General features: G+C 39.1%; 1 protein-coding gene across 1 annotated transcript in view; it reads right to left on the minus strand.

Annotated features, from left to right (window-relative positions):
* The window catches only part of TMOD3 (tropomodulin 3), an 86,225-nt gene that overhangs the window by 40,124 nt on the left and 20,130 nt on the right, over positions 1 to 25,971 (minus strand). The window contains exons 2-3 of the mRNA XM_065940042.1: positions 6,289 to 6,486; positions 1,026 to 1,182 (exon numbers count right to left, since the gene is read on the minus strand). Coding sequence (XP_065796114.1) covers positions 1,026 to 1,182; positions 6,289 to 6,414 — 283 coding nt within the window. The 5' untranslated portion in view covers positions 6,415 to 6,486. The remainder of the gene's footprint in view (positions 1 to 1,025; positions 1,183 to 6,288; positions 6,487 to 25,971) is intronic.

A 25,971-nucleotide genomic window follows, 5' to 3' on the forward strand; every position in this document is an offset into this window, starting at 1 on the left:
CATCTCCCTGCCTGGTCTACTAAGGATTCAGATGTAAAAGCAGTGCCTGGAAGAACTGAAGATCAGCTCTACTGCTGCAACCATTCCCTAGTGTTCCATGCACAGTATTCTCAACAGAAGAACAAGCAGAATCTGGCTTCTCAGGCCAACCTGTATTGAAAGCTGAGAAACTCTACCTATTTCATGTTAAATATTATTATATAGAGAGCTTTAAAAAATATAGCTGTACTCGTTCTCCACTGAGGCTAGGTAAGGTCAAAATCTTCAGTGGGAAGGACCTGGTCTTGAAGAATTTCACAAAAGTAATAATTATGAAGCAATAATAATTAAAATTATAATGGTTATGAATCATTGAATTAATAAAGAAGGCTGTAGGGTCTTAAAAAGGAGTCTTTGAAAATATGACCTGAATTTTTTTAATGGCATTCCACTTTAAACATAAGAGTTAGGATTGAGTGGCACTTTGACATCACTGCATTTTGTAATGTAGTACTGCATTCAAAATTTTACGTCAGTTAACTTTTAGTATTTGTTACAGTTGACAGGGCTTCCCTTGTAGCTCAGTTGGTTAAGAATCTGCCTACCATACAGGAGACCTGTGTTCAATTCCTTGGTCGGGAAGATCCCCTGGAGAAGGAACTAGCAACCCACTCCAGTAATTCTTGCCTGGAGTATCCTAGGGACAGAGGAGCCTGGCAGGCTCTAGTCCATGGGGTTGCAAGAATTGGACACAGCTTAGTGACTAAACCACCACCACCACAGTTGAGAACTAAAGAGTTCCTTAGAGAACTAAAAATCACTATGCAATAAAACCTCACTAACAAATCATTAACAAGGAACTTATGGGCCAAGTTACTGAATGTAAAAGAAATGCCCAAATTACCTAATAATTTTTAAAGTCAACAGTATTTTATCTTTGAGTCTATCCACGACGCAGTTTTAAAAATATTTTCTCCAGTTCTACCTATAAGAAAAAAAGCAAGTGCTACTGAATCATGTTTTATGCTTCAAAGTTCTGTACTGACCTTTTTTTTCTCCAGTGTAGGGCACATAGTCTTCCCTGTCCTTATGCTCCAAAGCTTCCTTCTCCAGATATGAAAGGAGGTGTTCTCGATCAAATGGCCCCGTGGCAGACTTTGATGTCTGGTTCTTCTGCCGGAACCCTGCAGGCAGAAGGGCATTCTGCCAAAGAGAATGAATCAGCCATTATGACCAGCAAGAACACTAATGCTGTATGCATCCAGATGTTACCCATCTAAGAAAGAATTATAGACTAGAATGAGATGTAGGCCTTAAAGACTTCATTACAGGGTTCGAGGGCAGCAACATAAAAGCATTCCAAACGAAGTTTTTTAAAATTAGGTAGAATTAACTTATACTATTATTTAAATAGGCACATTCGCTCTTCTTCAGAGAATATTCTACTAGCAGTAAACACCCTTTATTTTTTAAGTGTCCTGGGACAGTAATAAAAAATAGTTTGTGATGCTTAATAACAGCTCAACATATATGTATATACAGAAAATATTGTAACATTCATTGCAAAAGAATGCTAAATGACTATATACATCATCAGTTCAGTTCAGTTCAGTTGGTCAGTCGTGTCCTACTCTTTGCAACCCCATGAATTGCAGCATGCCAGTCCTCCCATAGTCCTTCATAATGTTTGCTATTTCATCATAAAGATTTTTTTCATAAGAAAAATATGTATTCATACAGTGTATCTATACAGGATATCAGGCAATTAATGCTTACTTGTTTGTGTTTAAATGCAATGTGTTCAACTTCTATGTGTACAGGTGTATGTATACATTGGCACTCGGATGTATTTGGAGCAACCACTGTCATTGGCTACTCATGCACTAAGACACTCAGAGATTCTTATGGCAAGAGTTATATCCCTAGGTTTCCACATGGGTACAGCCTTTTTGAGTGCACAGAGCAACTGACAGCAGGGGGAGAGGGGCAGGCAATGGACTAAAGTTGCCTCTTTTAGGTCCTACTCTGTATTTTCACTAAGCCCAAGAATAACAAGCAGTGACTAGACAATGTGAGGGTCATTCTTTTGCTTTGTCAAAAACCAAAGAGGTGATATTAACTTGTCTCACAGTTCTGAAGTATTCTTTGCTTTGAAAATGGGAGGCGGACAAAAAGTCACATAAAAGGGTCAACTCTGTTCTAAAGTACCTCCCAATATCTGTGAGGATGTTGAATCTCCTGGCTGTTATAAGATCATTTTTCATTGGGGTAATCTTACATGGATAATGATAAAAAGAAATTTTCATTGTATAACTAAAAATATGGTATGGCACTTCAACTCTGGCCATTTGCTGAAATCCACAATAATTTTCATAAAATTCATCTTTTGTCTTTTCCTCATGTAATGTTACATGTATTACACAGAAAGTTCATCTTTCAAGATGAAATACAAAAGAGATCTGTTCCTAACCATGCACCAAAAATGTTTCTACAACACAAAACTGTCTATAAGAACAACAACAAAAAACCCCACAAGATTTCTACCCTCTGGCTTTGAAATCAAGGCAAGAGCTTCACATGAGGAATCCATTCCCAACCAACCATCCTACCATTTTTACTTCCTAAAGAACTGTCTAACTTTCCTCCATCTCTAACACAATTACTCTGGTCTACACTATGATCCAAGCTGGGATGGAATATTGCATAGGCCTCTCAACTGGTCTCCCTGGATCAGTTGCCAAATACTCTTCAACCTTCACCCCACCCTAGAGGTTATCCCAGCCTCACCTCACACGCTCTCTCCATTCAGGCTACATCAGCCCTTGTTCCTCCCTCTTACCTGCCATATACTTCCTTCCCTGGGACGCTCTGTGCATCCTTTTTTGTTATTCGTTTTTCAGAATGCAGACTCATCCCTCCACGGAAAGCTTTTCCTAACCTCCTGTTATATGCTCTTATACGGCATGATTCTTTGATTAATGTCTAACTCCCCCTACTCCTACCAGCCTGTCTCATGAGGGCAAAGACCATGTTTGTTTAGATCACTCTTGCATCCCTAAGCCTAGCATAGGACCTGAGATATATAGGTTGTTTCCCACCCCCAATAATTACTGAATAAAGACTTTACAACACTCAGCATCTCTGATCTTTGTTGTGGCACATGGGATCTTTAGTTGTGGCATGTGGGATATTTAGCTGCCACATGTGGGACCCAGTTTCCTGACCAGGGATCGAACCTGCGCCCCTTGCATTGAGAGCATGGAGTCCTAGCCACTGTACCATCAGGGAAGTCCCTGAATAAGGATTTGAGAATATTTTTTAAGAAAAGATTGTTTTGATGTTGACCATTTTAAAGTCTTTACTGAATGTGTTACAGCACTGTTTCTGTTTTATATTCTGATTCTTTTGGCCTCAAAGCATGTGGAATCTTACCTACCGGACGAGGGGTCAAACTCACACCTCCTGCATTGGAAGGCGCAGTCTTAACCACTGGTTCACTAGGAAAGTCCCGAGGACATTTTTAAAGAAAAATGCTCATTAAGGCAAATTAATACAAGCTACTTCTCTTCACCATCAATAGGACCTTTATACATATACTGCTATTTCATGGCAGTAGCAACAGAGTTGCAGTGTTCCACCTGCCTATTCAAGCCCATATTAAACATACAGGTTTTAAATGATACATTAGCTGGAATCCTGACTCCTTAAATACAGTCTTTGACCACAAAATAAATGAGCGCTATCTGACTTTGGAGGCCAAAAGCTAAGCTTTATTAGAAGTACACCTTAATAAGTAAGTTAATAGATCATAATTACTTAATAGATAAAAACCTATTTTATCTATTAGTAAATAGATAAAAATCTCATTAAAATTACATGCCTCTCCCTTACAGTGAAATGCTGTTGTAATAATTCTCAGTTTAGAATTGAAAAAACAGCTTTTGCCTAGACTGATTGGCTGTCTTTTCAAAAAAACAGTTAAGTTGGCAAATAGGTAAACTGAATGTAGTATAAGGAAAGTAAAATAGCCCTCCAAAATATTTAAAATGAGATATCACCTTCACACTGCATCAAGCGATATGTCAAAAAACATCGCTGTTCTTCTAGTCTCAACTAATAGTACCAGAGGTGGGGGAGTCACAACTAGGATTGGGGCGTTCACAAAATACATACAAAAGTTAGAACTCAAGTCTCTCCATACAAGAAGCAGGCCATGGATTTCCAAATAAGAAAATAAAAGCCATCAGCTTTTAGACCTACAGCATAAGGCACAAATTAAAGGGGACTCACTGTCATTTAACAGAAAGACCACTAGACTCTACCAGGCATCAATCAGGTAGTGAAGGATCTAGTCTCGGGTCTTTCCATAATTGTAACACTGAGGCAAGTCACCTAACTTTTTGTTTTCTATCTGTGAAACAGAGGACAAGAGCTAGATCAATTTTTCTCAACTAAGGGTGTTTTTGTTCCCCAGGGACAACTGGCAATATCTGGAAGTATTTTTGATTGTCACAACTGGCGGGTGAGCACGTTAACCACATTTTGAATTTTCTGTATTTTATGATGCTTTGACATTGTGGGGGCCTTGCTAATCCTGGAAAGACTGCCCCTCGCGGGGCTAACCAGTTCCTAGGGATAGCAAACAACTCTGTCTGCCATCTGTGCCTTTCATACGAAAACCAGAAACTATATCCCCAGCCACCTCTTTTACCTCTCACACACAAAGCCAATACTTGCTCTGCCCTAAATCGGCCCAGGACCAGACACCAGATAACTAGAGGCCACTCCTGTAGCCCAGAGACACTGAAATTATTCAAACTGTCCAATCCTAAGCTTGCTCATACTGGCTTACTCTGTCTCACCTATTTTTTCCCTTGGAAAGCACAATAAACGTTCTAGGCCATACTTGCTCTTCATTCCTTCTGCCTCCTGGCCAAACCACTGCTTCCCCTGGCGGCCCTGTGTGGTTTGGGGTGCCTCCTGCTGTTGGGAACTGTAAGTTACAAACTCTTCTTTCAAGGAAGTTATTTTTACATGTCATCTTACCAGACCTGATTAAAACAAAATCCCAGGTACATTTTAAAACAGGAGGGTGTGCTATTAGCATGTAGTGAGCAGAGGTCTAGGATGCTGCTTAACATCCTATAATGCATCAGACACCCCACAGCAAAGAATTACCCAGCCCCAAATGTCAATAGTGCCAAGGTTGAGAAACTGGACTAGATGAAAGCTTATGTTTCTACTGTTTGATTCAAATAGGTCTGACAGGTTGAACTGCCTGGGGAAGATTCTGCTGTGACATGCAAAACAGCACTGTAATTCTGAGTTATCCCACAGACTTAGGTGCACTAAAAAATCTTCTTTACAATAACAATTATGGTTAAGCGATTTGATCTGTAGTACAGACACATTAACCAAGTGCTGAAGTAATGCTGAGAAATAGGAGTGTAATGCTCAAAAAAATTAAAAAATATTTTAGCAGGAAATAAATGTGTGGTAGTGACAAGAACACTTTCATAAAATAAACTCTACCACAATCCATAAAAGGCACTAAAAATCAATGTCTTGGTATAATATAACATGATAAAGAAAAGAAGCCCAGCAAACAGTCATTACCTTCAGATTAGGGAGCCATAAACTCAGTGTTCTCTCCTCACTGCCACTTACCTTCAACCCCCAACTGTTGCTGCCTCCCAAAACATACCAGGGATTAATAATTCAAAGATCAGGGGGCTCTACCTTAGCCTTAAGTAATGTATAAGATAAACAACATCCATTTTGCAAAACAAAACACATATTCAGGTCTGCTTTACAAGGATTGCAGTACTGCCCAGAGTCTACTTAGATCTATTCTACCAATGATTGGAAACTTTGATCCAGTTTGTTCAGCATCTTTCAGAAAGGTAAGAATTAGATTTAAGGTCATGAAGAACCTTCTAGAGACACTTTCTACACTGCAACCATCCTGATATAGAAGCCCTGAAGAGGCACAAAGGCTGGCATATGCTATATTTTACCCAAAACATTATTCCCTGCCCAGAGAGAAAAGATTTCTTAAAAGGAAGATAATTTCGGGATATGTTTGAAAATAAAAACGCTGGAAAAATGCTTAGACTAGTTATGTTATTAGAGATACAAGGCAAAAGTGGGGGAACTGAGAAGAAGGCAAAAAGTTCATTTGGATAAAGAGGAGGAGTGGGAGAGAAGTGTCAGGGAAAAGTCATGAAAAAGAAAAGTGCTCGAAGGCAGCTACTTAGTATCAAAGGGTTTGAAAAATTATTTCATTTCTCTTTATGACCTAGCACCTACCTCAGGGTCAAGATCATCCAGAACAGTTTCCAGTTGTTTCAGTTCTATTTCTGATAGATTCTCAAGGAGTTCATCTTCATCCAGGTCCTTGTATTTTTCTAAGTCCTTCCGGAACGACAGCGCCATGGTTTGCAGTAGAGGAAGTCACCTAATTTTTGCTATCCAGTACAGTGAGAAGTGATTTTTTTTCCCTCAAAACTATGGAAAGAAAACAAAAACATTTAAAATGTTATGTCATGTCCACCTTACTTCGATCTATTCTAGGTTAAATGAAATGTAATTTCCATGTGTCATAAATTCTTTGACCATATATCACGCACTACCCTCCTCTATGAATCATTAAATGCCTTTACATTTTGCCTTTTGTTGACAAAAAGCAACCAAATGGAAACAGAAAGCCACAACTAGGAAGAAAGAGGTGAAGGAGCAAATAAAATTCAAATCCATTACAATAGCTTCTTGATAGTACTTAAGATTTCCTGATAACTGAGTTTTAGGGGGGAAGAACTTATGTATCAAAATATAATTTTTTCCATCAATGGTTTTCAAATGATTGCTATCAGAGTACTTTGTTTAAGCACCGTATGTTTGAGGTATGCTTGTTTTGTGTAAACTACTTAGAAGAACATTATTTTCTGATTCAATGTAGAGGGGCTATTAATATATTCTCCACAGGAGAAGTGGCCATGGAAAAAATGAGAAGGTGCATTTAAAAAATATTTTTGATAAGGCATTTTTTTCCTTCTAATTTATATTTTGCTGCATTATGAAAATAATACATTTATTTGGCAAAGTAACCTAGGTTCCAAGTTGAAATAAAATTCTGAAGAAAGTGTACTGATTATTTTTTAAATGTGAAATATTATATATATTCTAAACAATACATACTAACATTCTTATTAGGAAAAGGCATCTTTAAAGAAAAAAAAAACATAGCATTCTGAAAATGCTCTAGTAAAACACTCAATACTATGTTGCGATATGTCATCCACTGACCAGAAAGATTGGTCAGGTGGGCCTGGTGATAGGAAAGGATCTTCACCATTTCCTGACCATGTCCATCCCTCCCAAACAGCTCTGAAGTGACTCAAAAAGCACCATCTTTCTAGACACAGTAGGACTGCACCACAGGAAAACAACACTTAAAATGTGTACCACAAGAAGTGTGAAATAAAAATGAAGTATTTCTATAAGTTCTAGCCACACATGTGGATAATTTGTCTCATAAATGTTTCTGTGTGATTAAGAAACAATCCTGAGACTTGGCGATGTGGCTAAACTCTTCTCGGCTGTAAAACGCCCAGTATTTCAAAGCTGGGATACACTTCCTACTCCCTTCTCCGAATTTTTCCTAACTTAATATTTTTACTAATACATTTTCCTCCTCAAACTAGTAACACTTTATGGATCCTTTTATGTGTTTTCATCTCCTACAAAGAAAGGAAGGTTTACTACAGGGGTCTGTCAGCTAGCAAACATCTGGGTCCAATAACAAGCAAATAAATGGAGCCGTACTTACGCAGATGGTAAATTAGAGGCATTTTGTATAACAGCCCTAGATGGGTCTGGCTTACACCTGTTCTGCTGGCACCTCATCTGGTTTAGCAGCAACCCTGGATTATTTTTCGCTTTTTTGAGCACATAATTATTATCATTACTAAGCTTGGTAAACCTCCTCTGTACTTCCAACTTTAAGACCAGGGAGTGTATCTTCTCAATTAAAAACAATAAGGTTTGTGGAGACTATTCAATAGAAGGTATTAGCACTTTCAAATATATTAATCATAAAATGCCATTTAAAGAAGGTGGCAGGTAATTACAGGGGAAAAAATAGAAAACATTTTGAAAAATTACTTACTTCATTAAAGTATCAGTGATATGGTATTTGAGACAGATAAGGGTAGGAAAATGATAAAAGTACATGAATATGTACTAACAGTAATCAGCTTTCGCTATTTTTTAATGTTTGATCAATTCAAAAAGTCTTTAATATAATTTAACATATTTTTGAGGTTTATCAGTTCAATTCAGTTGCTCAGTCATATCTGACTCTCTGCAACCCCATGGACTGCAGCATGCCAGGATTCCCTGTCCATCACCAACTCCCAGAGTTTACTCAAACTCATGTCCATTGAGTCGGTGATGCTATCCAACCATCTCATCCTCTGTCGTCCCCTTCTCCTCCCCACTTCAATCTTTCCCAGCATCAGTGTCTTGTCCAGTGAGTCAGTTCTTCACATCAGGTGGCCAAAGTATTGAAGTTTCAGCTTTAGCATCAGTCCTTCCAATGAATACTCAGGACTGGTCTCCTTTAGGATGGACTGGTTGGATCTCCTTGCAGTCCAAGGGACTCTCAAGAGTCTTCTCCAACACCACAGTTCAAAAGCATCAATTCCTCGGCGCTCAGCTTTCATTATAGTCCAACTCTCACATCTACACATGACTACTGGAAAAACCATAGCTTTGACTAGATGGGCCTTTGTTGGCAAAGTAATGTCTCTGCTTTTTAATATTCTGTCTAGGTTGGTCATAGCTTTTATTCCAAGGAGGAAGCATCTTTTAGTTTCATGGCTGCAGTCACCATCTGCAGTGATTTTGTAGCCCCCCAAAATAAAAGTGTCTCACTGTCAACTGTTTCCCCATCTATTTGCCATGAGGTTTATAGCATACAATAAAGTAAACATCTTGCTCAATAAATATTTTAAAGAAATAAGTATTAATTATTTTGAGCATCCCCTCACCTTACTCTCAAGTGTTCCAGCTTGGGCCATAAAACAAACCGTCATCCTGTAAAAGTGGAGTTCAGCTGCTCACTGCTCAAAAGCCAATAAAGAGGCAAGGCTGGTGAAAAGGACACTTTGCTTTATTTTGGATGCCAGCAGCTGGGGGTGCGGGGCTGTCCAAAGGCCAACCCCCACTCTCCCCGCCAACGATCAGTGGGCTAGAGCTTTTAGAGGCCAAGGGAGGGGGCTACAGACAGAAACAGCACAGTCACCTCTGACAGGCATCTGAAATTGGTCACCGGTGATCTGACCAGCATCATCTTGATATGTTTTAACTACAGTTCACCCTTAGTTCCAGGGCTGGTTGGTTTTCATTTCTTGAGGTCAGCTCTTGGAATTGTGTCAACTTAAGTCATGGCTAACAATCTGATCATCATGTAATTAGCTTCTCCACCTGGTGGAGTTTCAGTATCTATGACAGCTCACAGGACAAGGCTCAAAACATTATCCACAGCCCTTGCGTGTGTGTCAGTCAGTCATGTCTGACCCTTGGCAATCCCATGGATTCTAGCTTGCCAGGCCCCTCTGTTCCTGGAATTTACTGTAGCTTAAGGTAAAGAATCTGCCTGCAGTGCAGGAGACCTGGGTTCAATCTCTGGGTCAGGAAGATCCCTGGAGAAGGGAATGACCACTCACTCCAGTATTCTTGACTGGAGAATCCCAGGGACAGAAGAGCCTGGTGGGCTACAGTCCATCGGGTAGTAAAGAGTCAGACACAACTGAGTGACTAACACATACATACAGCCCTTGAGGAGAAACTGAAAGTCCTTGACTTTGCTTAATGACTAAACTAGTGTTATTTGGCCTCCTGCGACTGTTTTCCTTTGTTTCTGCACGTTCTCACTTCTCTGATTAAACTTATTCTTTAGCTAAATAGTTTCCACAGGAAAAAAACAGGTAGAGGACATGAAGGACAATATCCATAGGGTCCTGCTCCATTTCAATCTTACTAATAAGGTACCATAATGGGCAATATGATAGGAATGAGGCATTAGGGGCAAAGGCAACGTTACATGCCACTCAGGATCTATAGGTTTGGAACATGACATCCCTTAAAGTGACTGAATAGATTACTCCAAGAGATGGCTCCTCATCCCAAAGTAAAGTCTGTCACACAAAGCACTGAATAGTATTGCTTAAATATTAATAAAATGAACACCATGAAAACATACAACCCAGCCTCAGAAAGAGAACATTATTAGTACTCTCATGTTCCCCTTTCCATCTCTTCCTCTAGAAGTAGTAGCCAGTAGAAGTACTGAATTTTGAATTAATCATTTTCTTACTTTCTTTACAGTTTTACCTCAAATGTACATATCTTTAAACAGTTTTAGTTTTGCTATTTTTGGTACATATACATATGTGGACTTGTACATTATGTATCCTATCTTTTTCCTAATATATTTATTTAATTAAAAAATTTCTTACAATGCTGTGTTGGTTTCTGCCATACAACAAAGCAAACCAGCCATAATCATATAAACATTCCCTCCCACCCCTCCCCCACATCCCATCCCTCCAGGTCATCACAGAGCACAAGACTGGGCTCCCTGTGCTACACGGCAACTTCTCACCAGCCATCCATCCTACACCTGATAGTGTATATATGTTGGTGCTTTCTTCATTCATCTCACTCTCCCTCCCCACATTGTGTGTCCACAAGTAGGACACACGACACAAGCTTTTTATACTCAATGTTGCTTTGAGTTCATATTTAGAGCTGAAATTCTTTCATTTTCATTTCTATATAATATTCCACTGTATAAATGAACATCTGAAGACCTGCAGTCTTTCCGGCTCTATTTTTCTTCTGTGAAATAGGCTGCTTATTGCCTATTTTCCTGGTATACATGTGCAAGAGTTTCTCCAAGTTGTCCAAAGCTAGGAATGGAATTATGGGGACAAGGGTATGGTATTACCAACTTTACTAGGTAATGTTAAACTATTTTCAAAGTAGTTGTACCAATTTAGATTTGTGGAAGATTCAGTGCATGACAATTCATGTTGCTCATCCTTGCTAACTGCTGATATTATCAGAGGTGGGGTATTTTTACCCACTCTGGTGGATATGAAATGATATTTCATTGTGGTTTTAATTTGCATTTTGTTGAGTTGTGATGAGGCTGTGCATCTTTTTATGTTCCTGGCCTTCGTCACTTAGACACAGTGGTGTTCCTTAGTCTATGAAGAACCTCTGCCCATTTTTATATTGTGTTATCTTTAAAAAACAGGATAGATGCTCTTTACCATATTCTGGATACTAATCTTTGTCAGTTATACATTTCAAATCTCTTCTTCCATTTTAAATCTTAATAATTTATTAAGGTATTTCTTGGGGGAAACATATCAACGTGTTTTTCAATTATCTAAGGAATTTACTTCCTTGGCTTGTTTTTTCCTTTTCAAAGCAATGCAAAGGCATTTCCTTTAAGTTCAGACTATGAAATTTTGCCAAGAGGCAAGAACTTCCAGGTAGTTCATCCTACCTAACGTTGCTCAAAACTCACCAAAAGGGTTCAGATTCCTAACTTGATTGTACCTCTCATCCTTCACTGAGGATTAGCTGTATAGTGACAATATGCCAAGCATTAGCAAATGAAGCTTTGAACTTCTTAGGAAGGGAAGCTCTAGAAGCTGTGCTCAGCTCTGCTTTCTGTCCGTGGATAACATGTCCTCTCTTGTGTGCCCTTTGACATTGGAAGGAGAACAAATGTTAAATGGTTTCAACCAGTGTCCTAGAGAAGTATCTTAAATCTACCCTGAGTCTACAGGAACTTCCTTTAATCACCAAGCTAATGTAAAATCCATTTCATAAAAATACACTTCATAATTTAAACAGTACAGGAATAGATTTTTTTTTAACATAATAGTCTCATAGTCACTTTTTAAAAAAAGGTTGTATATAAGCAAAAGTTAGTTTTGCCAATTAAGTAAACTTTCAGGCAGAAGTAGAAAATGTTTAAACTTGAAATTCTGGTATGATCAAACTCTTTAATTCTCTATCCTTGACTCATTTTGTGGAGCAAAGCAGCAGATTTCAAGTTTTAGAGTGACTCAGAACCCCCTGGAGGGCTTGTTAGAACGTCACCCTGAGGCCCCACCCCAGGTTTCCTGACTGAGTAGGCTCAGGGGTAGGGCTGAAAAGCTGCATTTTTAACAAGCTGCCAGGCGGTGCTGATACAGTCGGTCTGGAACCAGGCTTTGAGAATCCTGCTCTACTCTAGGGGAACCAACTGTATAAACTCTGACAGCCAGATCTCTCTCCTCCTGACAGTCTATCTTGTACTACTCACAGGGTGAAGAACTTTGTTAGAATAGTCCCCAAAGTCTAGAGGAACTGCTGCCAGGATACAGTTTCCTTTTCACTCTGCCACTGCTCCACTGGATTTCAGGTAGTGGAAGCAATACCAAGAAACATAGGGAAACTCCTGCAATATTCTGGGTCAAAAGCCTTCATTCCATTAACCAACTTCTTTTCAGTTATTACCTGTCTCTAGAATCCTCCTTTTTCACACATGACTTCATGGTGGATTGTCAGCCATCTCATTTGACAGATGTTTTAAAATTTAGCTTTCTATTTAGATTTTTTTTTAATAGCTATATTCTAGATCTTTGGGATCACTTTAAATGAAGCACTATTGTGAGATTTCAGATGCCATATTTACATTTATATTTATCATTGCATCAGCACCAGGTAGAACTGCTTTAATTGTTCTTGTGTAAAATTCTTAAAGAGATGGGAAAACCAGACCACCTGACCTGCCTCCTGAGAAATCTGTATGCAGTGAGTCAAGTGCTCGGGCCTGGTGGGCTGGGAAGACCCAGAGGAATCGGGTGGAGAGGGAGGTGGGAGGGGGGATCGGGATGGGGAATACGTGTAACTCTATGGCTGATTCATATCAATGTATGACAAAACCCACTGAAAATAAAATAAAATAAAATAAAAATTAAAAAAAAATCTGTATGCAGGTCAAGAAGCAACAGTTAGAACTGGACATGGAACAACAGATTGGTTCCAAATTGGGAAAGGAGTATGTCAAGACTGTATATTGTCACCCTGCTTATTTAACTTATATTCAGAGTACATCATGAGAAATACAAGCTGGACTCAAGATTGCTGGGAGAAATAGCAATAACCTCAGATATGCAGATAACACCACACTTAGAGCAGAAAGCAAAGAAGAACTAAAGAGCCTCTTGATGAAAGTGAAAGAGGAGAGTGAAAAAGTTGGCTTAAAGCTCAACATTCAGAAAACTAAGATCATGGCATTGGGTCCCATCACTTTATGGCAAATAGATGGGGTAACAATGGAAACAGTGGCTGACTTTACTTTGCTGGGCTCCAAAATCACTGCATATGGTGTCTGTAGCCATGAAACTAAAAGATGCTTCCTCCTTGGAATAAAAGCTATGACCAACCTAGACAGAATATTAAAAAGCAGAGACATTACTTTGCCAACAAAGGTCCGTCTAGTCAAAGCTATGGTTTTTCCAGTAGTCATGTGTGGATGTGAGAGTTGGACTATAATGAAAGCTGAGCGCCGAGGAATTGATGCTTTTGAACTGTGGTGTTGGAGAAGACTCTTGAGAGTCCCTTGGACTGCAAGAAGATCCAACCAGTCCATCCTAAAGGAGACCAGTCCTGAGTATTCATTGGAAGGACTGATGCTAAAGCTGAAACTTCAATACTTTGGCCACCTGATGTGAAGAACTGACTCACTGGACAAGACACTGATGCTGGGAAAGATTGAAGGGGGGAGGAGAAGGGGAGGACAGAGGATGAGATGGTTAGATGGCATCACCAACTCGATGGACATGAGTTTGAGTAAACTCTGGGAGTTGGTGATGGACAGGAAGGCCTGGCGTGCTGCAGTTCATGGGGTTGCAGAGAGTCGGACAAGACTGAGCGACTGAACTGAACTAATGGAGACACTGACAGAGAACAGATCTGTGGATGTGGTGGGGGGAGAGGAGGAAGGAGAGGCTATCTATGTAAAAGAGATTCAAGAGAACTCAAACAGGGGCTCTGTAACAACCTAGATACGTGAGATGGGGAGGGAGGTGGGAGGGAGGTTCAAAAGGGAGGGGATATATGTATACCTATGGCTGATTCATGTTGATGTTTGGCAGAAACCAACAAAATTCTGTAAAGTAATTATCCTTCAATTAAAAAATAATCAAAAAATTCTTCCAGTAAAAAAAAAAAAGGAAAAAAAAGACCAAAAAAGCCCCACAACTGGAATTACATGATTCATAGTTACATTCTTTCAATATATGAGGAGTTAACCCTCATTTCATCACTATTTCAATAGGGCAGGCTCTGGGTTCAGCCTCTTATCTTTTCTCTCTTTAATGCACACATGTGGTCATGTGCTCTGGTTCAAATTTCTAAGTCTCACAGTATCTTCAATGGGATAAGGTAAAGTACAGTGTCATTTGGCCTGCTGCCTATTTTTGTAAATAACGTTTTATTGGAACATACTCACAGTCACTCTCTTATGTATTGTCTGTGGTTGCTCTTGTGCTACAATGGCAGAGTTGAGTAAATGCAACAGAGACCCATATGGTGTGTCAAACCTGAAGTATTTACCATTTGGTCCTTCAGAGAAAACATTTGCCAACTCCTGACCTACCAGATAAAATCCAAACTCCTCAATGAGATACAAAGTTTACAAACAGATCCCAGCTAGCTTTCCAACATCATCTCTGGCTGCTGACCATCACATAGCCTATATGCGAAACAGACCCTAAAGTTTTAGGTCTCTATGCCTTTGCTTATTTCCCTCTCTCCACAATGAATGCACTCTTTCTCATCTTCCTCTGTCCTCAAATCCTTACATATTCTTTAAGGCCTAAGTAAACGTCATACATATCATCCTGGACATTTTCTCTGCTCTCCATTCCCACCCCCAGGAAAGATCAGCATCTTCAACAGATAAGATAAACATATGAGGATGAAAAGAGAATGTTTCCCAAAAAAGCAGAACAGATGACTCTAGAATGGTAGTAACATAACCACAGAAAGGAGAGGTTGCCATGCAGATATAAAAAAGTGGGGTTCATTAAGCAAGATTTGGCTGTGTTCATTCAGCACAAGGGAAGCTCGGTATCCTGGTCAGCAGATGTGATTGGCTAGTTCCCACTGTAGTTCTATGCCTTGTACAAAGCAGCTCAGATGGCCAATGTGTAATGTCATTCAACATTTACTCAGTTCCCCTTATTCTTCTCCGTGCTCACCACATAATCTAATTAAAACTTGGCTATTCACATAGCTTTCCTCACTGTAAATTAATAAACTGATGTTTTGACTGAAGTACCAAGCTTTTATGAGCATGGTTAGTATGGGCCATTTTTTAAGAAATCAGGCACCAACTGATGGATTGAAATCAGGTCTCTGCAAAAACAAAGCTGAGGACCACCACATGAAATTCTATTCCAGGGTTGGCTGGCCAACTACTTATAAAGACACCCTCTATCTCAAGTGAAAGCAACAATGACAGTGTATTCAGTCATTGTCTGTCTGTCTTGCTGGACACTGTGAGTCTCTCGCAGAAGAGATTCTCTCCCAGAGCTCATTTCTTACTGGGATGCCATCAAGAGGCACAATACTTGGTTATTCATAGGTAAGACAATTTTGATTTAACTGGATCACGTATCACTTCCCCTTTCCTTTTTTAAGTCCCTCTACCTGCCCCTTTCTGTACTGTTCATGGGGTTCTTGAGGCAGGAATACTGAAGTGGTTTGCGGTTCCCTTCTCCAATGGACCACATTGTCAGAACTCTCCCATGACCCATCTGTCTTAGGAGGTGGCCCTGCACAGCACGGTTCATAGTTTCATTGAGTTACACAAGGCTGTGATCCATGTGATCATTTTGTTTAGTTACCTGATGAGTCAACATATTGGAAAAGACTTTGATGCTGGGAAAGATTGAGGGCAGGAGGAGAAGGGGGCGACAGAGAGTGAGATGATTGGATGGCACCACCAAATCAATGGACATGAGCTTGAGCAAACTCTGGGAGATAGTAAAAGACAGGGAAACCTGGTGTACTGCAGTCCATGGGATTGCAAAGAGTCAGACACAATTTAGTGACTGAACAACAACTAACAACTACCTGTCCCAGATAGCTACAATCTCCTTGTTCCCAAATTGGGAAAGGAGTACAACAAGAGTGTATGTTGTCACCCTGCTTGTTTAACTTATATGTAGAGTACATCACGTGAAATGCCAGGCTGGATGAATCACAAGATGCAATCAAGATTGCTGGGAGAAATATCAACCACCTCAGACTATGCAGATGATACCATGTTAATGGCAGAAAGTAAAGAACTAAAGAGCCTCTTGATGAGGGTGGAAGAGGAAAGTGAAAAAGCTGGCTTGAAACTCAATATTTAAAAAACTAAGAACATGGCACCCAGTCCCATCACTTCATGGCAAATAGAAGGGAAATATGTGGAAGCAGTGACAGATTTTATTTTATTGGGCTCCAAAAACACTGTGTACGGTGACTGAAGTCATGAAATTAAAAGACAATTGCTTCTTGGCAGGAAAGCTATGACAAACCTAGACAGTGTTAAAAAGCAAAGACATCACTTAGCCAACCAAGGTTACTATAGTCAAAGCTATGGTTTTTCCATTAGTCATGTACGGATATGAGAAACGGACCATAAAGAAGGCTGAGCACTGTAGAATTGATGCTTTTTGAACTGTGGTGTTGGAGAAGACTCTTAAAAGTTCCTTGGACTGCACGGAGATCAAACCAGTCAATTTCATTTCCTAAAGGATATCAACCCTGAATATTAATTGGAAGGACTAAAGCTGAAGCTGAAGTTCCAATACTTTGGCGACTTGATGAGAAGAGCTGACTCATTTGAAAAGACTCTGATGCTGGGAAAGATTGAAGGTAGAAGGAGAAGGAGGCAACAGAGAATGAGATGGTGAGATAGCATTACTGACTCAATGGACATGAATCTGAGCAAATTCCAGGAGATAGTGGAAGACAGAGGAGCCTAGCATACTGCAACTCATGGGGTCACAAAGAGTTGGACACGACTTAGCTACTGAACAACAACAATCAATCTTTCCATACTTCTGCTAATTCTTTACAGCCTCTATATTAGTCATCTTTTCTTCCTTTAGTATCAAACCATTCAGAATTCTCTGCTGTCTAATCTTCCCTGGTTAAAAGAAAAGACATCTGATTAACAGTCACCAGACCTCTGAAATGAAACACATGCCCTGATGAAGATTTGATTTTCTTTTGAGTAAAGAAATGAATTTCCTCCTTGCAGACTACCAAGCCTCACTCTTCAGATGTGCTGGGCTTAAGACTGTGTCTTTTCCTCACTGGCTTCTCCTAGGACCCATTGGTACTGAACTAACCTGGCCCACCAGATTAGAAACTTTTTTTTTCTGTCTCAAGATTCCCAGGTGATTATTTGCTTTCCAATATACTTACTGTTCATTCAACAATTTTTGAACATCTCCTGCACCAGAAATTGACTTGTTCCAGGCAATAGGCAGGAGTAGTATACAAAACAGCCAAGTTCCCTGCTCCAATTTAGATTAAAGGTGTCAGAAAGACAAAAACAATGAACAGAAGACCCAAGGTAATAATAACACATATGATAAGAAAAACCTAGGACAATGCTATAGGTGACGTGAGAGTCAGGAAAACCACTTACTTTAAGTGGTTCTGATGACTGTTCTGAAAGGTGACTTTTCAGCCAAGATTTAAAAGTCTCTTGCAAGAATTTCTCAACCTAGGCCTCTTCTAACAGTAGTAATCTAAGTGAGAAGCAGTGATGGCTTTGCTTGAATTTATAGCTGTGAAGACAGAAGTAGAAAAAAACATGTAAAGTATTTCAGAAGCAAAGTTAAAAGAACTTGTTCACAGACTGGCTGTAAGGAGATAAGGACAAGAGATGCCTGAAGGGCTGACCCCTGTGCTAATTTCAGTTTGTATTTAATAAATTTTTTGTTGTTCTATACCTATTTTTCCTGAAGGGCTGAACATGACCCTATGCTACCTATATTTCTAGGTCTGGAAAAAGGTTTTTGGTTAATAGCTTCATAATGGTTTGTTTTGAGCTACACATTGTAAATTGGTGTATCTTGTTTTTTTTTTCTGGGTAAAATCAGAATTTACTTAAAACCAGAAGCAAAAGTAAATCCCCACCCAAATATTTTGTTGGTGTAAATGCTTTGAATAATTGCTACAACTATTGTTGAGCTTTTGTTTTACATATACGTATAAACCACATATCAGGAACACCTGATGTCAGTTTGTCCCATTACTCATGTTTTCAGCTTTTATCATTTGGTTAAGGTGGTGACTTCTAGCTTTCTTTTCTATAAAGTAATTGTTTTTCATCTTGAAATTAATAAGGCCCTATGGGGAGATAATCTGAGGCTATTTAAGTATCCTCTTTGTTGTCATTCAGTCACTGTGTTGTGTCCAACTCTTTGCAACCCCATGGGCTGCAGCACACCAGGCTTCCCTGCCCTTCACTATCTCCCGGAGTTTGTTCAAATTCATGTCCATTGAGTTGGTAATACTATCTAACCATCTCATCCTCCACTGCCCTTTTCTCCTTTTGCCTTCAATCATTCCCAGCATCTGGGTCTTTTCCAGTGAGTTGGCTCTTCCCATCAGGTGGCCAAAGTATTGGAGCTTCAACATCAGTCCTTCCAATGAATATTCAGGACTCAGATTAACTGGTTTGATCTCTCTGTAGTCCAAGAGACTCTCAAGAGTCTTCTCTAGCACCATAACTCAAAAGCATCAATTCTTTGGCACTCAGCTTTCTTTATGGTCCAACTCTCACATCCATACATGACTACTGTAAAAACCATAGTTTTGACTATATGAACCTCTGTCAGCAAAGTGTTATCTCTGCCTTTTAAACTGCTGTTCTTCCAAGGAGCAGGCACATTTAATTTCATGGCTGAGTCACTGTCTGCAGTGATTTTGGAGCCTAAGAAAAGAAACTCTGTCACTGCTTTGATTTTTACTCCATCTATTTGCCATGAAGTGATGGGACCAGATGCTACGATCTTTGTTTTTTAAATGTCAAGTTTTTTTTTTTTTCATTTATTTTTATTAGTTGGAGGCTAATTACTTTACAATATTGTAGTGGTTTTTGCCATACATTGACATGATCAGCCATGGATTTACATGTGTTCCCCATCCCGATCCCCCCTCCCACCTTCCTCTCCAGACCCGATTCCTCTGGGTCTTCCCAGTGCACCAGGCCTGAGCACTTGTCTCATGCATCCCACCTGGGCTGGTGATCTGTTTCACCCTAGATAATATACATGTTTCGATGCTATTCTCCCGAAACATCCCACCCTCGCCTTCTCCCACAGAGTCCAAAATTCTGTTCTGTACATCTGTGTCTCTTTTTCTGTTTTGCATATAGGGTTATCGCTACCATCTTTTTAAATTCCATATATATGCCTTAGTATACTGTATTGGTCTTTATCTTTCTGGCTTACTTCACTCTGTATAATGGGCTCCAGTTTCATCCATCTCATTAGAACTGATTCAAATGCATTCTTTTTAATGGCTGAGTAATATTCCATGATGTATATGCACCACAGCTTCCTTATCAATTCGTCTGCTGATGGGCATCTAGGTTGCTTCCATGTCCTGGCTATTATAAACAGTGCTGTAATGAACACTGGGGTGCACGTGTCTCTTTCAGATCTGGTTTCCTCAGTGTGTATGCCCAGGAGTGGGATTGCTGGGTTATATGGCAGTTCTAATTTCAGTTTTTTAAGAAATCTCCACACTGTTCTCCATAGCGGTTGTACTAGTTTGCATTCCCACCAACAGTGTAAGAGGGTTCCCTTTTCTCCACACCCTCTCCAGCATTTATTGCTTGTAGACTTTTGGATAGCAGCCATCCTGACTGGCGTGTAACGGTACCTCATTGTGGTTTTGATTTGCATTTCTCTGATAATGAGTGATCTTTTCATGTGTTTGTTAGCCATCTGTATGTCTTCTTTGGAGAAATGTCTGTTTAGATCTTTGGCTCATTTTTTGATTGGCTCATTTATTTTTCTGGAATTGAGCTGCAGGAGTTGCTTGTATATTTTTGAGATTAATCCTTTGTCTGTTGCTTCGTTTGCTATTATTTTCTCCCAATCTGAGGGCTGTCTTTTCACCTGGCTTATAGTTTCCTTTGTTGTGCAAAAGCTTTTAAGTTTCATTAGGTCCCACTTGTTTATTTTTGATTTTATTTCCAATATTCTGGAAGATGGGTCATAGAGGATCCTGCTGTGATTTATGTCAGAGAGTGTTTTGCCTATGTTCTCCTCTAGGAGTTTTATAGTTTCTGGTCTTACATTTAGATCTTTAATCCATTTTGAGTTTATTTTTGTGTGTGGTGTTAGAAAGTGTTCTAATTTCATTCTTTTACAAGTGGTTGACCAGTTTTCCCAGTACTACTTGTTATGTAAATTGTTTTAATAAATTTTCAACAAACTAATGATAATAATAACCAACTAACTAACCAAAATAAACCAATTAAAAATTACTAAATAAAACTGCTGGCTATGGCTTGGTGGCCTAGTGATTAGGATCCTGGGCTTTCCCTGCTGTGGCCCAGGTTCAATCCCTGGTCCAGAAAATGAGACCCTGCGAGCTGTGCGGCATGGCTCCTCCATACCCGCCCTCCTCCGAGAGAGGGCATGACTTTGTTAATACTATTTTTGGCATCATCTTTTGCAAAGAGCTCAGTCTAAAAAGTGAAACAAGCAAATATCTGCCATGATTTAAAAAAAAAATACTACGCAACTACTGTTCCTAACTTATTTTCTCTCCAATATTTTTGGCAATTATTGTGAAACTGCTGAGGAAGAGGTGATCATGAATTTGCCACATAGCAATAACTGTGATTTCAGGATCCACACAGCTGACACTTCCAACACCCAGTCTCTGAGTTCCTTGACTTTCTTCTGAGGGCCTGGTCCTCTGCCCTATATTAGCTCTACAGCCCCATGGTTGTAACCTAAGGCTAATTATTACCAATAATTATATCCCTCCATAACTCAATTTCTTTTATCTTCTCTCTCTCTCAGGAACTCTTTAGCAAAACCCCAGTCCTGGTTAAAACGCTCTTCCTACCCCTCAGCTGTACCAGACTGGAAGATAAAGCATGAAAAAAACACACGAACTGACTAGCCATATTTAATATTTATCACCCCACTAACATCAAACTAGTGGGTAATCCCATTGTATTTCCCTGGTCCAGTCACTCTCTCACAATCTAATATGACTATTTTACTTCTTATTTTCTTTACCTTCTTATTTTCCCTCAAACCTTTAATATTTCTTACCTATCACTCTCAGATGAAGATTCCACCTTAATATTTCACTAAGAATATCGAAGCAATCATAAAAGGATATGTAAGTTCCCACTGCTATGTCTACCAACTGACCTGAATGTATACCCGTAAGTCTATTTTCCTTCTTGTTTTCATAAGCTGTTCAGACGTATTTAAGGCCAATCCCATAGTCCGTGACAAGATCCCATTCATGCCCATATATACGTTATTACTCCAATAAGTTGGCCCTTTCTCGACAGGATCTTGCCCATCAGCACACAGATAGAAACATATCTTCCCAATTAAAAACAAGCATTCTTTTGACTTTATATCCCCCTCCAGACACTTCACATCTCCCTCTCAACTATTTCTTGACTCTTTATAGCAAAATTCCTCAAAAGAACTATTTGGTTTTGGTACCCCAAGTTCCCTCCCTCTTATTCTACCTTCTTCAATCTGGTGTTCATTCCTAGCACTTACTCCACCCAAATTGATCTTGTCAGCAATGAACTGCATGGTGCCAAATCAAACTGCCAATTCTAGAAGCAGCATCTGATAAGACATCACGTTTTTCATCCCAAAACACTTTTCTCACTTGGCTATGGAGCCATTATTTTCTCTTGGTCTCCTCGTATCTCTTGGCTGCTCATTCTCCTTTGCTAGTTCGTCCTCGTCTTCCCTACCTTTAAACAAGGAAGCATCCCTAGGACTTAAATTCCTTGGATAGCCTCTCTTCTATACTTACTCCCCAGGCGACTTCATATACTGACAACTCCTGAATTTTTTTTTTTTTCATTTCAACTCCTGGATTTATAATTTCAATTTGGACTTCTCTCCCAATCTCCACACTTAAAAATTTCTACCTATGTAACATTTCTATTGGATGGCTTACAGATATCTCAAACACAAATATACAAACAGACTCTAATTTTTTCCCCCCAGACCTACTACTCCCACCATGTTTTTACCATTTAATAAACAGCAACTCCATTCTTTTAGTTGCTCAGTCCACAATCTTGGAGTTAACTTGGACTTCTCTCACACTCTGAATCTGATCCATCAAACATTTGGCTATATCTTTAAAACTTCATGGACTTACCATCTCCACTGCTTCCACTTTGGTCAAAGTCATCATTATCTGTTTCCTGGGCTACTGCAATCCCCTCCTAACTGGGGCTCCTGTAGGCCCATATAGCCTGTAGTCTATTTTCAGCAAAGGTACCAGAGGTACCTTATTCTTTTTAATTGAAGTTTTTATTGAGATATTTATAGATTCATATGCTGTTGCAAGAAGTGACACAGAGGGATCTCTTGAACATGTTGTCCAGTTTTCTCTGACAGTAACATTTAACTTATATGTAGAGTACATCATGAGAAACGTTGGGCTGGAGGAAGCACGAGATGGAATCAAGATTCCTGGGGAAAATATCAATAACCTCAGATATGCAGATGACACTATCCTTATGGCAGAAAGTGAAAAAGAACTAAAGAGCCTCTTGATGAAAGTGAAAGAGCAGAGTGAAAGAGCTGGCTTAAAACTCAACATTCAGAAAACTAAGATCATGGCATCTGGTCTCATCACTTCATGGCAAATAGATGGGGAAATAATGGAAACAGTGGCTGACTTTATTTTTCTGGGCTCCAAAATCACTGCATGGTGATTGCAGCCGTGAAATCAAAAGATGCTTATTCCTTGGAAGGAAAGTTATGACCAACCTAGACAGCATATTAAAAAGCAGAGACATTACTTTGTCAACAAAGGTCCGTCTAGTCAAGGATATGGTTTTTCCAGTAGTCATGTACGGATGTGAGAGTTTGACTATAAAGAAAGCTAAGCACTGAAGAATTGATGCTTTTGAACTGTGGTGTTGGAGAAGACTCTTGAGAGTCCCTTGGACTGCAAGGAGATCCAACCAGTCCATCCTAAAGGAGATCAGTCCTGGGTGTTCATTGGAAGGACTGATGTTGAAGCTGAAACTCCAATACTTTGGCCATCTGATGTGAAGAGCTGACTCATTTGAAAAGACCCTGATGCTGGGAAAGACTGAAGGCAGGAGAAGGGGACGACAGAGGATGAGATGGTTGGATGGCATCACTGACTCAATGGACATGGGTTTGGGTGGACTCCAGGAATTGGTGATGGACAGGGAGGCCTGGGGTCTCCCTGCGACTCATGGGGTCGCAGAGTCCGACATAACTGAGCAACTGAACAGAACTGAACAGTTTGCAAAACTATAGTATATCACAATGAACATACTGACATTGACATAGTCTGCTGATCTTAGTCTGATTTCCCAGTTTTACTTATACTCATATTTGTGTATATGTGTATGGTATGTTCCATACAATTTTATTATCTTTTAGGTTTGTGTGCCCACCACTACAGTCAAGATACTGAATAGTTTCAACATCACAAAGATTTCCCATGTTGTCCTTTTATAACCACACCCATCTCCTTCTCTAACCCTATCAAACAACATTTGATGCCCTCCATTTCTAAAATTAAGAAATGCCCTCTATTTCTAAAATTAAGTCATTTTAAAAAAGGTTATATATATAGAATCACACAATATGCAACCTTAGGAATCTGGCTTTTATCATTAAGCATAAATTCCTAAAGATTCATCCAAGATGCTCTGTATCAATAGTTCACTTTAAAAGTTATATTCCATGGTATGTATTTTCTGCAGTTTAACTATATAGATGGTGAAAGACAGTTCTTGACTATTATAAATAAAGTATCTATGAACATTTGTGCATAGGTTCTTGTGTGAATTGGCCGGATCCCATTAACTCTGCTGCTCACATCTTCTAATGTCATCTTATCTCAATCAGAATAGAAACCAAATGGCTTTCCAATGGTCCACATGGCTGTACAACACCCCAGCTCCCCCAACACAAGCCCCAACACAGCTCCAACCATTCTTCACTTTGTTCACAGCACTTCAGCAACATTTATCTTCTTGTTCTTCCTCCAACAAACCAGGCGTACTCCTGTCTGAGGGCTTTTCCACTTGATGTTCCTTCTACCTGGAAAAATCTTCCTTAAAACGGCTAAATGACCTGTTGTTTCACTTCTTTGAGATCTCTGCTTAACAAGCAACAAAAGTTTACTGTATTGCACAGGGAACTATTGTCAATATCTTGTAATAACCTATAATGGAAAATAATCTGAAAAATAATATATGTGTATATGTATAACTGAATCACCTTGCTGTGTACCTGAAACACTGTAAGTCAACTATACTTCAATAAAATAAATATATTAAGAAAAAAATTCTCTGCTTAAAGATCAACTGATTTGAGAGGAGTTCTCTGTCCACTACATATAAAATAACAGCTCCCACAGGCTCCTCCACTACTGTATTAGGCATTCTCTACTTTCTTACCCTATATTTCTCTATATTATTACCTAACATGCTATGTATTATCTATATCTTGTCACTAAAACCTAAACTATATTCCATCAAGAACTCTGCTTTGTTTAGTACTACATCATCAGAGAACACCTCACGGCACAGCCCAAAACTAAAAAACAGCAAACATATCTAATCTAAAGACTAACGGTAAACTTATGAAAGTCAACTTAAGTCAACCTGGAGTCATTCAGGATTACTGAAACACTAACCTCTTACCTTTAAATGACAGTAGCTTTGTTTAGGATGTTTCTTCCTAGATCAAATATAACTTAAGAAGTTGTTTAAGAAATAAATCAAGGCTTATTTACTAAGAAGCAAATAAATTAAGCTGAAAATTAATACTTGATTGAACTAACTCTGTATTTTTAGCTTTTTTCCTTCAAAATTTGCCTTTTTAAAAGTAAAAATACAAATACCTCCGAGCATAGCTAAAGCAAAAAAGAATGACAATACCAAGTACTGTTAAAAATGACAATATCAAATATTGGCAAGGATATGGAGCAACTGATATGCATAAATTGCTAAAAGAATGCAAACTTAGTCAACCAGTTTAGAATACTCATACCACAATGGTGTAGCAATTGCCAGTCCCATAATTCCACTCTTTACAAAAACCATATATAAGAAATTGGTCTCCTCTGCTCAGAGACATTGTGTTTAGCTAGCACAGCTCTCTCTCTAATTATAGTAGGTATTAAATTCAAGTCTGTCTTTTTGTTTCAGGTATTGACTATTGGCTGGTAGTCTTATCCTTTTATGCTAAAGAAAATTTAATGACTACACATTTCTTTTTAACCAATAAAAGTATTTCAATGTTGATACATATTAGATAACAGTACTTAGGATCAAAATATTCTCTCTGGATACATATCTATTAGTATTTTGAACTGAATATGGTTCAACATTCAAAACTTGTTAAGTATCTAATTCAATATGTTTTGGTTAAAGAGATTCAAATCAACATTCCTTTTTCTTTCTTGTTTGGGCCTGGCTTCAGAAATAACCTGGAAACAATTTTTAAATAAGCTATCTCTAACATTTAAAGCATCTAAATGTTGTCCTATTTAGTGTCAGCCCTGAGTTTCAACTCTGCTGGTTCGAGGAACATTCCCTTTGATGGAGAAGGATGGAGTAAAGAAAGTCCTCTATTC

The sequence above is a fragment of the Muntiacus reevesi genome, chromosome 7 (genome assembly GCF_963930625.1).
Source record: "Muntiacus reevesi chromosome 7, mMunRee1.1, whole genome shotgun sequence".
Classification (NCBI taxonomy): Eukaryota; Metazoa; Chordata; class Mammalia; order Artiodactyla; family Cervidae; genus Muntiacus; species Muntiacus reevesi.